At 42.7% G+C, this 12,964-nt stretch overlaps 1 protein-coding gene across 5 annotated transcripts in view; it reads left to right on the forward strand.

Annotated features, from left to right (window-relative positions):
* The window catches only part of ASPSCR1 (ASPSCR1 tether for SLC2A4, UBX domain containing), a 38,647-nt gene that overhangs the window by 17,175 nt on the left and 8,508 nt on the right, over positions 1-12,964 (forward strand). For 4 of the 5 annotated variants that reach the window (XR_015277916.1, XM_086856939.1, XM_086856941.1 and 1 more), the window contains 5 exons: positions 746-885; positions 2,214-2,295; positions 3,142-3,208; positions 4,002-4,064; positions 4,355-4,407. Coding sequence is in view for 4 of the 5 variants with exons in the window: in XM_086856939.1 (XP_086713065.1) it covers positions 746-885; positions 2,214-2,295; positions 3,142-3,208; positions 4,002-4,064; positions 4,355-4,407 (405 nt within the window). In the remaining variant the exon portion in view is untranslated. Of the gene's footprint in view, positions 1-745; positions 886-2,213; positions 2,296-3,141; positions 3,209-4,001; positions 4,065-4,354; positions 4,408-5,091; positions 6,187-12,964 lie in introns of those variants that run through there. The other variant, XM_086856942.1, reaches the window with a different exon arrangement.

The following is a 12,964-nucleotide window of genomic DNA, read 5'->3' on the forward strand; positions in this document are numbered from 1 at the left end:
GGTCATGGTTTGTATTCTCATGCAGGCGCAGCTGCTGCTTTGGTCAAAAGAGAGAGCAGCCAGCACATAACCTTTCCTGGGGAGGGATCTATTAAAGTCCTACTGCCTGCAGAGATGACAGATGCTCTTTATCTCAGTGGCTGGGTCTCTGGTTTGGGTTTCTTAGGGGATTGTGGGGTTTGGTATAGGCGTGTTTTGGTTTGTTTTTTTCATAGCTGCAACCACAGTTCTAGGCTAGGCCCAGTTGCACTGGAAGATTTACCATCGTGACACCCAGCTCTGGGCTCTGGAGGCTGGGGGAGCAGGCAGCCAGGCTCTCTGTGCCCTGCTGGGCAGGTGAGAGAAGTGTTTGTGTGCAGCTTGGGGTGGCTACTCTCAGCTCTGGTTTGTAGGAAAAGCTGGCAGGAAATGCATCAAATACCTCTATTGCAGCTGATGCCTGCTGAGAGCTGCTCTCCTGCATCTGTGTGCTCTGGTTGCAGCAAAGGCTGATCTCAGGGTGGAGTACTTACTTTGTAACTGCAGAAAGAAAGGGTTTCACTGTTCAAGGGATCTTTCTGCACACCAGAAATCAGGGTAAAATTTTGAAAGGTGTGCAATGAAACCCTGTAGAGGTTTAGTTCAGAGAGCTGAACAGGTCAAAAGACAGTTTGCAAATACTGTTCTTTTACTCTTTTTCAGGAACCTTATAAGATAAGCAAAGCAACGCATTTAAGACTAATTGAAGCACATTTTTTTCCTCTAGCTTGTAGAACGTGAGCCCCTTATATGTCACCTAGACCTACTGGAACAATTTTCTGATGGCCCAGAAGAGCTTCCTGATGAATTTTTTGAAGTCACAGTGGACGATGTACGGAAACGTTTGGCACAGCTGCAGAATGAGAGGCAAGTTCCCTGGCTGCTGGGAGCGAGATTTGCTGTGTCCTGTTGTTGAGCAGAGCGACGTTGTTCAACAGAGCTTGTTGCATTTTTGGCCAGTTAGAAACACCTTATATTCTAAGAAGCAGAATTAACCTTTTGTTAGACCTCACCAGAAAGACCAACTTAGCCACAAGTCAGGACCTGAGAATGTTTGGAACAGGCACACACACGCACATACAGAAATTATAGGAAGCTGACTAACAATGTATTGCACTGTTCAGGTAGCTTGTTTTCAAATATCCATGATTTTACTTCATCGAACTTCAGTTCAGTAAAAACTCAGATGAAGATAAACTGGCCTTCCTGTCACAGCAGGATTTTGCTGTCTGTATGTTCCTTAAAGAAATTAATTTCATGAATGTATTTAGTTTCAAGTGGGTAAAAACCTTCCTTTAAACATTACAATAACTCTCCAAGACTGTGAAACAGTTTCCTTTATGCTGTAGCTAAATCCAAGTTGAACTTTTTACTTAGAGTTGATTTTTTTTTTCCTACAGGCCTCTGAGAACATAGAATATGGCCTGAAAATTGTTCTGCTGCTTGTGGGTCTGGAGTATTTAGTGGTACAAATGTAGAGTCATTTGGTTGGGGGATTACTGAAATACAGGCCCCTCAAAAAAGACCCAGTTTCCAAATTTGGTGATGCTTTCCCCTTACAGCCAGGGATAAAAATAAAGGCAAGTTACACATCAGTTACTCAAATACAATGAAAAGTGCTAAAGTTGAGCATGGGATCTGTTTGGTCTAAGCTAATATCTTTACTTATGGGCAAATATGTAATTATTTTCTTATATTTATTGTTTCATCTTGAATACAAGAAGACTTTTATTTTGTCCCCACTATTCCTTTTAATAGCTGCCTACAATGCCAGTTCTTGAAGAATCTGAAACTTCATTTTTTTGTCCCTGTTGCTACTTAATACTAATTTTTTGTGCCGGTGTTGTTTTTCAAGTTCAGTAACTCTTCTGCTGCTGTGTCATCATGTGCAACCAGCTTTATTGGATTAATAAGTCCATCTCTTCTTTAGTTGTCTCAGCAGACTTTCCTGTCCTCTTAGGATCTTTTCTTGCATCTGCTGTCACAAACTTACTTTTAAACTTGTACACTAGAAGTAATTTTATATGGTATTGTTGCTGATGCTCAGTAGTTTCAGGAGGTGGGGAAAATGCTGTGAGAAATGCATCGAACAGTTGAGCAGTTCTCATCAGCCCTGCTTAGATCTTTTGCTAGCTTAATAAATTAAAAATACATTGTAAAATTACAGACAACTTGCCTTCTTCCCATGTCTGTAGAAAACGTCTGGAAGAAGCTCCATTGATGACAAAGTCTTTGAAGGAGTCCCAGCTGAAGGAGAAGTTGGAGCGTTACCCAAAGGTAGTGTTTGCTCATTTTTCAGTCCCTCTGGCTAGTCCAGACTTGGGGATTGAGTACCTTGGGATTTAGTTGTGATCAACATGCCCTTAAGCTACTTATAGGAATATTTTTCAAATTCCCATCCCTATTAATTGTCTGTGGGACTTGCATAACAGCTGTGCCTTGTGAAAACAGCTGTACTGTGATATGGTAATATGTCACTGGTTAAGTGGCAGGCAGTGGAGTTGCTTTTGTTCTGTTCCGTTCCAGATGTCTCAAGACCCTCCTGTTGTGCGCTCATCAGTCTGTATGACTGAGCCTTCCCACCCACCTCTCTGTAGACATTTTAAAATCTCATTGAAAGTTCAATGATTCAATGTTACAAGTTAGATTTATTTTACTCTGTAACTGTGACCCTTGTGCCCTTCTAAAGTTAAGCGCTTGCCGACCAAGCTAGAAGTACAAAGGTCAGAGGTGTGTCAGGAGGATTCTTACTGCTGTGGACACATTAGGATGCCAATAAACTGTCTGCACCTCCCCATGAGGGACTGTCCTTGTTGTTTGTGCATCATTTAGCACAGGGAGCACCTGCTTTCTCAGTAAGTGCTGCTGCACTTTGCATTGTAGTGCTTTGACAGATGAGCTCTTGTGCCCCATTTGATAGCCAGACAGCCCTTGTTCCCTGAGAAGGTGCACAGCACTGTTAGCCAGGTTGCTCTTCCATCCCTGTAAGTACCACAGATCTTCCCATTAAAAGAAAAAACAAAACCACAAACAACTCGCAGACTCTAAGCCAAGGACAGGTGTAACAAGCTGTTACAGGGCAGTGATAAACCACTGTCCTAATCAGCTTTGTCTCCGCTTTAGGTGGTGTTGAGAGTTCGTTTTCCAGACCGCCATGTTCTACAAGGGTTCTTCCATCCCACTGAAACTGGTAAGACCCATCACCCCCTCAGCCTGTGCAGCTGTAACTCATGACTCTCACTCATGACAGGAGAGGGTGTATCTGAGCAGGTCTTTCTGTTGCCTGGCAAAGTAAAGCTGCTCTGAAAAAGCAGCAGTAGGTGGTTACACTGTTGTTGTAAGGCCCCTGAATGGGCTAAGAAGAGACTTGGGGCTAGTTAAGTTAGCTAAGGGCTACTTGGTGGAGATGGCAAAATACTTGTCCTTATGTGCAGAGGAAGCTGTCCCACTTGCTATCCCCTTGTTTGTGTTGAAATGATATGTTACTGGATGCACTTGGAGACTTCCTCTGTGTTAATGCATAAAACATTTTTGGGGAAAAAACACCCCCTTCCCCAATCCAAATCAAACCCCAAAAAGCAGGAAGGAGGGAAAAAACCCCAACTTTAACAACTGTTCTAAGAGAGGATGTACCTTTATGGCTCTGTCAGTTCACAAAAGGTGATCAGACCATGCACCAAGTAACTCTTACCGTTATTACTGGAGATCCTCTTATTTTCAGCTGTCAGCCAGGGTTACCTGCACAAACTTTTTTTGATAATTTTGCAGGCATCCTTAGATTTTTCCAGGGCACCAACATGCCAAAGTAATTTGTTTTGTTTGTTTTTTCTACAAGAAATTTGTGATAGCAACTGTGTACATTGGAGGACAAGGCAATCTCCATACCTGCTAGAGGGCATTTCTGCTGTTACAAGTTAGCCTTCTTGCCCAACATTTGAAGAACCAAATGTAATTTAGCAAACCTTTCTCTCCTTTTTCCACAGTTGGCATTTTGAGAAACTTTGTAAGAAGCCACCTTGCCGATGCAGAGCTGCCATTTTACTTGTGTGAGTGCTGTTGGTAATATCTGGCCTTATTTTACAAAGGCTGTTTCTAGCTGTGGGATGTTGATTCCTGATAAATGACCTGGGAAGGAATGCCTTCCCTAAAACATAACTTCACAGTGCAGAGAAGGTATAACCTGCTCCCTTAGTCATGTTATGCTTCTGCCTAAGAAGCAGCATCTGTGAGCATAGGAACGTATCTCCCCTTCAGAGGGCAGGGATGCCTCCCGTACCTTTGTCTGATATTCTGGTTGCTAGGTGGTCCTGTTTTATAACTTGTTTTTTAACTTCAGTTGTTGCACCTCCCAGAATCGTCTTGAACGATGAAAGCCTGACGCTGTTTGAGGTAAGGACTCCCTCGTGGGCTCTAATTGTCTCTAGTCTGTGCTCCCCTTAACCCTGCCTCAGGCTTTAGTTACTTTTAAAAGAAGCTGTATAATGCTGTGATCCCTGTAGGCTTCTGCTCAGCTAAGGCTAGTGGAACCAGGTGTTTTGGAGCACAAGCTGTTCACCAGAAGAGGTCCACCTTGTGCAGCAATAGGCAGAGTCACACTGGGGGCAGGGGTGGGGATTTGCATTGTTCAGGACACACTCCGTGCCCTCCAGAGCTGGAGCTGTATTTAACCTGGAATGTTAAAGAGAGCTGAGCTCGGTGGGCTCTGTCTGTAGCTAGACTAGGATAGTAAAAGATGAGACTCAGTGTGGACAGGGAATTGTTTTCAATTTCTGCAGTGGGAACTAGAGGCCATATTAGACAGAAATCTGACCTTTTTTGAAATCACAATGTGAGAGTCAATGTACACTGAGGAATATTCATTCTCTTTGTGTAATTTTTCTCTGAAAGTACTGAAATACAGGTTTTCAAATTCAGATTCCTGGAGGTTTTTTGCAAGTGTCAGATAGGGTGATCTTGAAGTCCCTGGCCAGAGACTATTGGCTGTGTAGATCACACATGTGCTGGGAGTGGTTGAGTGATTTTGCCAGTGACTTTACCCCAAAGTCACACTCTTTAAAATGTTCTGTCATTCAGATCTGCATGGACCATTCCAGACTGATGCACCAGAGATCGTTCAGACTAAAGGCTCATGCAAACAAGAGAATTCTTTGATTCCCCTGAGGGAGCAGAAGAGCTGGGGTGGGGAGGGGGATAGAGAAAGTGACTTTCCAGACAGCATGGTGAATTAGGTAGTGATTGGCATGCCTCGGAAGTTGTTTGCAATGGAGTTTTCCAAGTCTCACAGCTTCCCGACCAGGCCATGTGGAAGAAATACACATGAAGATGCTTTTATAAGTTTGAATGTTCAGATATGTATCTGCCTCCTGTTGATCCCCTGGTGCTGGTTCTGGTCTCCTTTGTTAACTTTGGTCTGTTTTCTAAAATGTTCTAAATCTTCTGCTTACCTCCGTTTACCCCTTGCCTACCTCCCCTGCCCTGCAGTGCTGTTCTTTTATTTTCTCTTCCTTAGTGCACATCTTGTATTTCTCTTTGAAATAAGAAGCCTTATGGCAGGAATTTTGTTTAATTTGCTGTGTTAAAGCCTTTGTTCTGTACCTGGCACCACTACTGGTGCTTGTTACTCGTGTGGCATTTTCCTGGTTTCCTAGTTGTGACATTTACTATGAAATTCATTCTCGGGGCAGGTCCCTGAAACATGAAAACATGTTAAATTAGTGCTCTTTAAAGACTTGAGGTGCCTTACAGCTCAGTCTTGGGGATTTCATTAGAAATCACAACTTTGTGAAGAACCTGATCAGTTTTAGTGTCAAACATCTCCAGTCTGCAGTGGCCTTCCGTGGACTGCAGTGCTTGTTGTGGCACATGGCAAAGGTGCAAAGCCTTGACTTTGGTACAGAACTGGGACTGTTCAAGATGCTATGCTCAAAAGTAGAAAGTTCTTTGCAAATGGACCGTTTTAGGGAAAGGATTTTTTCTTATTTCTCATATCCTCTCTGTCATTGTGAAAGAGGAATAATGTCCAACTAAGTTAAAGGGTGTCAAATCCAAACTTGATTTAAGATATGTTTTATTCATGCCACATGTAATCACACCATAGTCAAATTAAACTAGTGGTTATGTTGAGAATTTGGGTGTAATTAAATAAAATGGAGTTTTTAAATACAGTCTTAATTATACAGAATCAGTACAATTACTTGCAAAATGTGGAAAGCAAGTAAAATCTCATACTTAGAATATTTTTAGGGATTGTAACATGACATTACGAAGAGATTATTGTCACATTAGTTAACAGTTGGATGACTTTGCATTTTTGGCTTACCCAGCTGGCTCAGCATAGGTAACTGTGATGATGTGCCGGGAAAGTAATTTGAGCTTCAAACACAGCTCAGTGAACTCCTGTGTTGATCATTATGGCTTTGGAGCAAAGTCTTAAGATGATGAAATCATCAGCTCGTTACTGAATAGCAGTCAAATCAAAAACAACCTCTTTCCAAAGCAAAGTATTCAGAACAAACTAGAGAACTTTGCCGTGTATGGACCAGAGTTTGTCTGAATAACATCCAGATCTGGTCTCACAGATCTTCAAAAGGAACTGATGAAGGTGCAGAGAAGGGGAATGAGGTTCCTCAGAGATCTGCTCTCAGAGTCTCCTGTCCAAAGAAAGACTGAGTAGGTTGGGACTTGCCAGTCTGTAAAAGAAATGAGTGGAAAGGGAATAACATGCCAAGGAGAAGCTGAATGCATTGAGTTCTTGTTCTTGAGTATGAGTGAGTGGTGTCAAGTGAGGCAAGCAGGAGCTAGAATAGATCAAAGAAGGTAGTTATTCGTGTGTCAGAAAACTGAGGCATAGAATTCCTTATCACAGGGTGCTATATACTAAAAGCATATACTGATTTGAGAGAAGTTTGGACAAGTTTGAGGAAGATACTTAGTAAGTGTGTCTTAATATATAGAAACCTTCTCAGGAAGATTCTAAACTGCAAATCATTGCTGTCACTTATAAGCAAGGATACTATTTTCTGTTCATCTGGTTTTTGTTCACTATTAGGGTACTGGCTGGATTGAATGAACTACTGCTCTGCCTGTGGTTCTTCTGTCTTTGGTCGAGCTGTGTTTAATGCCAGTGACTGTGTAGCCTATGTGCCTTGCTTGGGGCCCTTCAGCCCTTTCAGGTCATGGTCTGTTATGGCAGGAATGATTCTGTGTGTTTATAAACATTTTACTTGGATGAAGCATCAAACATGAAAAAACAATTCCTGATAAGAACTTGTCATGCTGTTCTGGTTATCCAAACTGCTGTCAAAGAACACAGAACTCTGACCTGTGAGGATGGTGCCTTGTTCCAGTTTGGGCTGGCTGATTCTGGGAGAAGCTTTGCTGCCATTAACCAATGTAAATCCTTATTCTTCTTTAACTTTCACCATGTTAGGGCAGGCTCCGTGCCATAATTTTCCTGCTCAGATAAGTTTCCTGTTCTGCTGGGGTCTGGGTGCCTGGAAGGAAGGGGCTGGAGGGCCTTTCTTCTCTGGACAGAATCAGGTGTGGAAATCCCTGCAGCTGTTGTGTCCATGCCCACTGTGTCATTGTTGGATGCCATGTTTAGAGGCATCTGTTCTCAAGGAGGCTGCACTGCCTGAGCCTAGGGCCTCTCAGTAAAAATAACCCTGGCCCAGAGCAGGAATGAAAGAGCTGGGGATGCGACCTGCTCACTGCTTCTCACATGAGCTTGTGGCCTTCTAAAAATCTTCAGTCAGGAGGTTTGTATGGGCCAAGGGTTCCTGTTGGCTGCGAGACTGAGTGCTGTAGAGCATGCTGCAGTGTCTGACTGTGCCCTGGGTGGGGCTAGGCTCTGCGCAGGGGGGTTTGTGGAGACATTTCCCTTTTCATTCATCTTGTGCTCTGTGGAAGGGAAACATCTTGTACTTCAGGCAGAGCTCCCCTCCTAGTCCCTAATCTGGAAGGAGGGATCTGAAAAGACAAAGCTGTTCTGTAAAGATAGGAGAGAGATGCTCAAGGTACTTTGTAAAATAGTGTGGCGTCAGGGCTGCAGCACCCCTGTAGTGAGAAAGCTTGTTCTGGAATAACAGTGTTTGGTGCATGTGAATGTGAATGAAGTGCTGTGGAATATGAAGTTTCTCCAGACATCGTAGGAAAAAGAGAGCTTGGGTAAAGTAACAGTACAACTAATTGCTCTAGGTTTTTGATGTATCTTTTTTGGGTTTGGAGGATGTGTGAAAGGAGGAAGTTTGTCTTTAGCAGTAATACATCTCTTTAAGGGTTCAGGTTGTATCATGCAACTTCCAAAATTCACCACTTTTGCCCCAAGTCATGTTAGCTGTGGCCTCTTGGGATGCTTGGCACCTGATGTGCTCCCCTTGCAGAGATGCCTGCACATAACCTGACGCTTGATTTTTCCAAAGCAGGTACTACCATAGTGTATCTAGCCATTCAGGATTTTTTTTTCAACATTTAATGTTCATGTTATTAAATGAAATAGGTCCTTAAATGACCTATTAAATGACTTAGGTCCTAAGTTAGCAGTAGGCTATCATCTACTCTACAGACTATGTTGGTGTTGTTGGTAAGGAAAAATGGATGGTGTCTGAGGCAGTAATGTGAGCACATTTGAGCATTCACATATTTATGAATTACTGAAATTCGTGCTGAAGACAGACTGCAGATGGTGGAGTACCATATTACCAATACTTCTGCTCTTTCCACCTTCTCCCTCCATTCAAGCTGACAAGTTTGGCACCACATTCATTACATTTGATCACTTACAATGAAGGAAGAACCTTTATGCTGCTAGCAAAATCAGGAAAAAAGACAAATGTTGTTGACTTGTTTGCCAAGATATTTGGACTGAAAGAACTGTCTGAAGTGAATTCTCCCAAAATCTGTGTGTATTTACAGTATAGTGAACACACAGATTGGCAGCAATGTGGAGTTTTTGGAACCCATAAAGACTTCAAGGCATTGCTTTGATTTTTTGTTGTTGCTGTTTTTGCTGGCGGCCTTCTCCTCATGTCCCTTGAAGTGTTTTATAATGTTCTGCTCTCCAGAGCTGATCAACCGCAGGCTTCCCTGTTGTAGCACTTGGCTTAGGGTTCTTTATAGCTTCAGTGGCTTGTGTTTTTTCTAGGCAGTCTGAGCTTTTCAGAGTTGCTTCTTAGCTTCTTTCTCCTCCCAGAAACAGGCGGTTTTGTAGTTGCGTTTCTGGGGTGGGTTACTGGAAAAAAAATCATTGATTGCTGTGTTAATACTAGGAAAGATTTAGCAGAAAGTAGGAGTACCAGTCACTGGAAAAGTAGAGGCAGCAGAGAGGGCAGGAGGCCATCCTCTGTTTACAGAGGAGCTAAAGGAATCCACAGGCTTCCACGTAAATATTTAGGTCTTCTAGTCAGATCTTAGAGTGCACTGAGTGTTTACTGTCGTATACCACAAGGCAGAAATCCAGATGAGCTGTTTGTTCCTTTTTTTGACTTTGGTTCTCTTTCCATATCCCATTTGTTAATGCCAGTTTGGGCAGTGTATCTGGCATGCTTGTTCAATCAACCTGACTACAACCCAGGCAGTACGAAGCCTTCTCTTTTGGCAAGAGTCTGAATGCAGTTTCAGAAAAAATTGCTTCATCAGAGTCAGTCCATCAGAGGCATTTCCTGTGGCAAGCCTTATAGTTATTGCACTCACTAGCAAAGAGAATTGCAATTAATACTGAAATTCATCCGTCACAGAGGATGCCATTCACCTGAAAGCCTTAGTCTTCTTCATCCAGGATTTTGTCATCTGACTGCGTTTGGAGGCAATCTCACTTTCTCTTTGTGATGAGGTCTGTTACGTATGCTCACAGGGACTGTCCATGCTTGCCTCATGATGCTAGCTTTGAGGACAGCTGGGCTCTTCTGTCCCAGTGAGAGGCTGCTTGCACAAGTGAACTAGGAATTGAAATCCTGCCCAAAATCTTCACTGCTACTATCAGTTTTGAAGGCCAGATCCTTCTGATCTCAGCTATCAAAGTCTCAATGAATGCTCTTTATACTTGGATTCCTTCATAAGGAGCCTTCTCAAAACAGTGTTTTAAAGTCTTATCTTTGCATTATCTGCCCTAGCTGGATCAGACCTCCTCCATGTTGGCCACAGAATATCCATCTCCTCTGGCAGCTGAAGTTCAGATTGGGCAGCTTTGTTGTCAGGTTATAAACGTGAGCTGTTTGATCTGCCTCTTTCACCATGACTGTGGTGTTTATTTCTGTTTCAGCAATGATAGCATTGCTATCAATCCTGCTGAAGGAATTTTGATCCACCGGTGTTCCAGTTGAATTTTCCAAGAGGTAGTTTATGTGCTTGGGGTGTGTGTACTGTGCAGTATTTCATGTTGGTAGCTTGGGTTTCTCCTTCCATGTGCGTGTTCCTTTGAAGTGCTTATTTTCTTATTCATCTTCCTAACATCAGTCTAACTGCAGACCTGTGGCACTCTGATCTTCTCAGATTGTGTAACGGAAAGAATGCTGCTCCTTCTGGCAGCTGCAAGTTCCAGCAGCCTCTGCCTGGTCTGACAACATTGCTCTGTCAGGGAAGAGAACAGCTTCCTGGGAATAATGTACATCATCTGCTATGCTCTGTTCTAGGATTTTTTTGCATGTGTATGTCTGAGAAAGAGGAAGTATTGAGGTGTTATTTGGGGAGGGTTCTGCCTGAAATATTTTCCATGTTCTAGAGAGCAAGTTACTAAAACACGCAGTAAAACAAAGCAGAAATGCCTCTCTGCTGTATCACAGCTGGATTCATAAGGGACTGTTGTTCTAAAGTGGGTATTTTTATCATGGAATGTGAGATGCAGCAGCCCCAGTGTGCCACTCCACAGCCAAGATGCCATGCTGTCACAAACCACACTTACCACCGCAGTGTCTGAGTAACTGTTCAGTATCTCTCTGAGTAAAGCTGGAGTTACTCAGCTGCATAGTTTCAGACTAAATATGGCTTTATGAGTAACAGGCTGGTCTTCAGATCTCTGAAATAGAAAGTGTTAATTTAAACTTCTGCAACTGTAACTAAGCAAATGGATGAAGCTGTGTTAGGTATTTTCAAAATCTGAGGAGCTGGTTATTTAGAATGATACTTCTTAATTAAATGAGGAGGATAATAGGCGGGACATTGACTTCCTTTTCTCCTCGCCTCAGTGACTTTCTAATCCCTTCAGAAGAAAGCTGTCCTGTGATTATGATCTTGGATGGGGCTCTGGAGACTTGAATGTGTAGTTCTCATTGCTGCTGCTGCCATCCTGTGTGACCTTGAGTAAGTTGTCTCTTTAGGTCTCAGCTTTTCATCTGGATAAAAAAAGAAAAGCCCCAAAAAACTTAAACAAAGGGAAACCCACAAAAATGAAAGCAGCCCACAAACTCAAAGTATTCTTATTTACATCGCATCTATATAATAGCACAAGGGGAACACCGTTTTCCGTTGGATTTCTGGTGCAGTAAATCTAACTGTATTTTGTAAATATGCTTTGCACAGTGCGATTTGAACATTATGGTTCAATAGATTAATAGCATCTATTTCCCCAGTCAGAATGGCAGTTTTTTTGGCTGGAAATCAAAGCAGCAAGGAAGAGAAATGCTGTAGCAACTGGCTGTTGGCTCAGTCCTATTTTAGTAATTCTCTGCATATATGTGAGTGGAGCTTTTGAGTTACTTGTTTTGAACATGCTTTGATTCTTTTGGTCAATCTGGCAGCTCAATGTGATTGTAAGAGTTCTCAAAATCTGTTCTGATTCACAGATGTTCTTGCAAGAACTCTGTGCAGTGAAGAACTGCAGAGTTGTTCTTCTAGGAACCTTGGCAGATGTATTAGAACAACTGCAAACATTAGAATAGCTGACTTGAGGTTACAGTTTTTTGAGGTGATAGTCTGCCCAGTGTTTGATCATTACATTCTTAGGCGCGTTAGAGAATGCTAAAGGCTTTGACTTTGGGCTCATATGTTTTCATGGACAGAATCTACTAAAACCTTCTCATCTTTATGCCGAGACAGTCCTTGGACAGGTGGGATCATTCCACTGGACTGCTTTTATTTTTTAATGTGAAATTGCTGCTGATTTAAATACTTTCAGATTATAAAAAACTCTGGGACAGCATTAGGTCCTGCCAATGACTGGCTAGAGAATTCCCAGGTGAGGTGTAGCTCGCTGCCTTCTGCGCTGCACCCTCAGGGAGTGCTGGGATTGGGATGGTGCCTGACAATTCCGTGCAAAGGAAGCTAGAGCAAGAGTTCTGTGCACGAGCCAATAGTTTGTTTGAATTGAAGAGAGATAACTTTGGAAAGAAGGAACTCCATGTTGGCTGACCCCTAGGAAAGGATAGGGATGCAGGGAAAGGAGCCATGGGAAGGATGTTGCGTTCTGTGTACTTGGGGGCTGCTGTCTAGCTCCTTTAAGTTTCTTTCAATTAAGATTCTGAACTGAAGCATTTGGACTGATGTTTTGCCAGCAATGGGAAATGGTTGTGGACGTGGATCTTGAAACTGAACTATGGTTATTTGACGACCTGTGAGTAAATAGGGTAGAGGTTTATATTGGGGCACAGTCTGTCTATGTGTTTGTTGGTTGAGTGAGTCTGTCTAGCTCTTGATCTGTTTCTCACTCTCTTTCTCTCTTTGTGCCTCACACAGGTCTTGCCATGAATTTTCTCTGACCCCTTGGGGCCATTCCCACATGAGGCTTTGATGTGTGTGCCCAGAGCTTGATTGACAAGGAAGTTTCAGTGGCAGCAGCAGGGAAACGAAGAGAAAAGGGCAGGGCTTTGAACTAAAGGGCTTTGAGTTCTGAGTTTCTGTGCTTACTTATCTCCTTCAGAATGTTAATTATTTACCAAGATAATTGGTCGGGAGGCAAAAAAAAGAGAGGGAAGGTTATTAAAAAATTCCAACACTAACACACTACAAAACCCTC

This window comes from Cyanistes caeruleus, chromosome 19 (genome assembly GCF_971803275.1).
Source record: "Cyanistes caeruleus chromosome 19, bCyaCae1.hap1.1, whole genome shotgun sequence".
Classification (NCBI taxonomy): Eukaryota; Metazoa; Chordata; class Aves; order Passeriformes; family Paridae; genus Cyanistes; species Cyanistes caeruleus.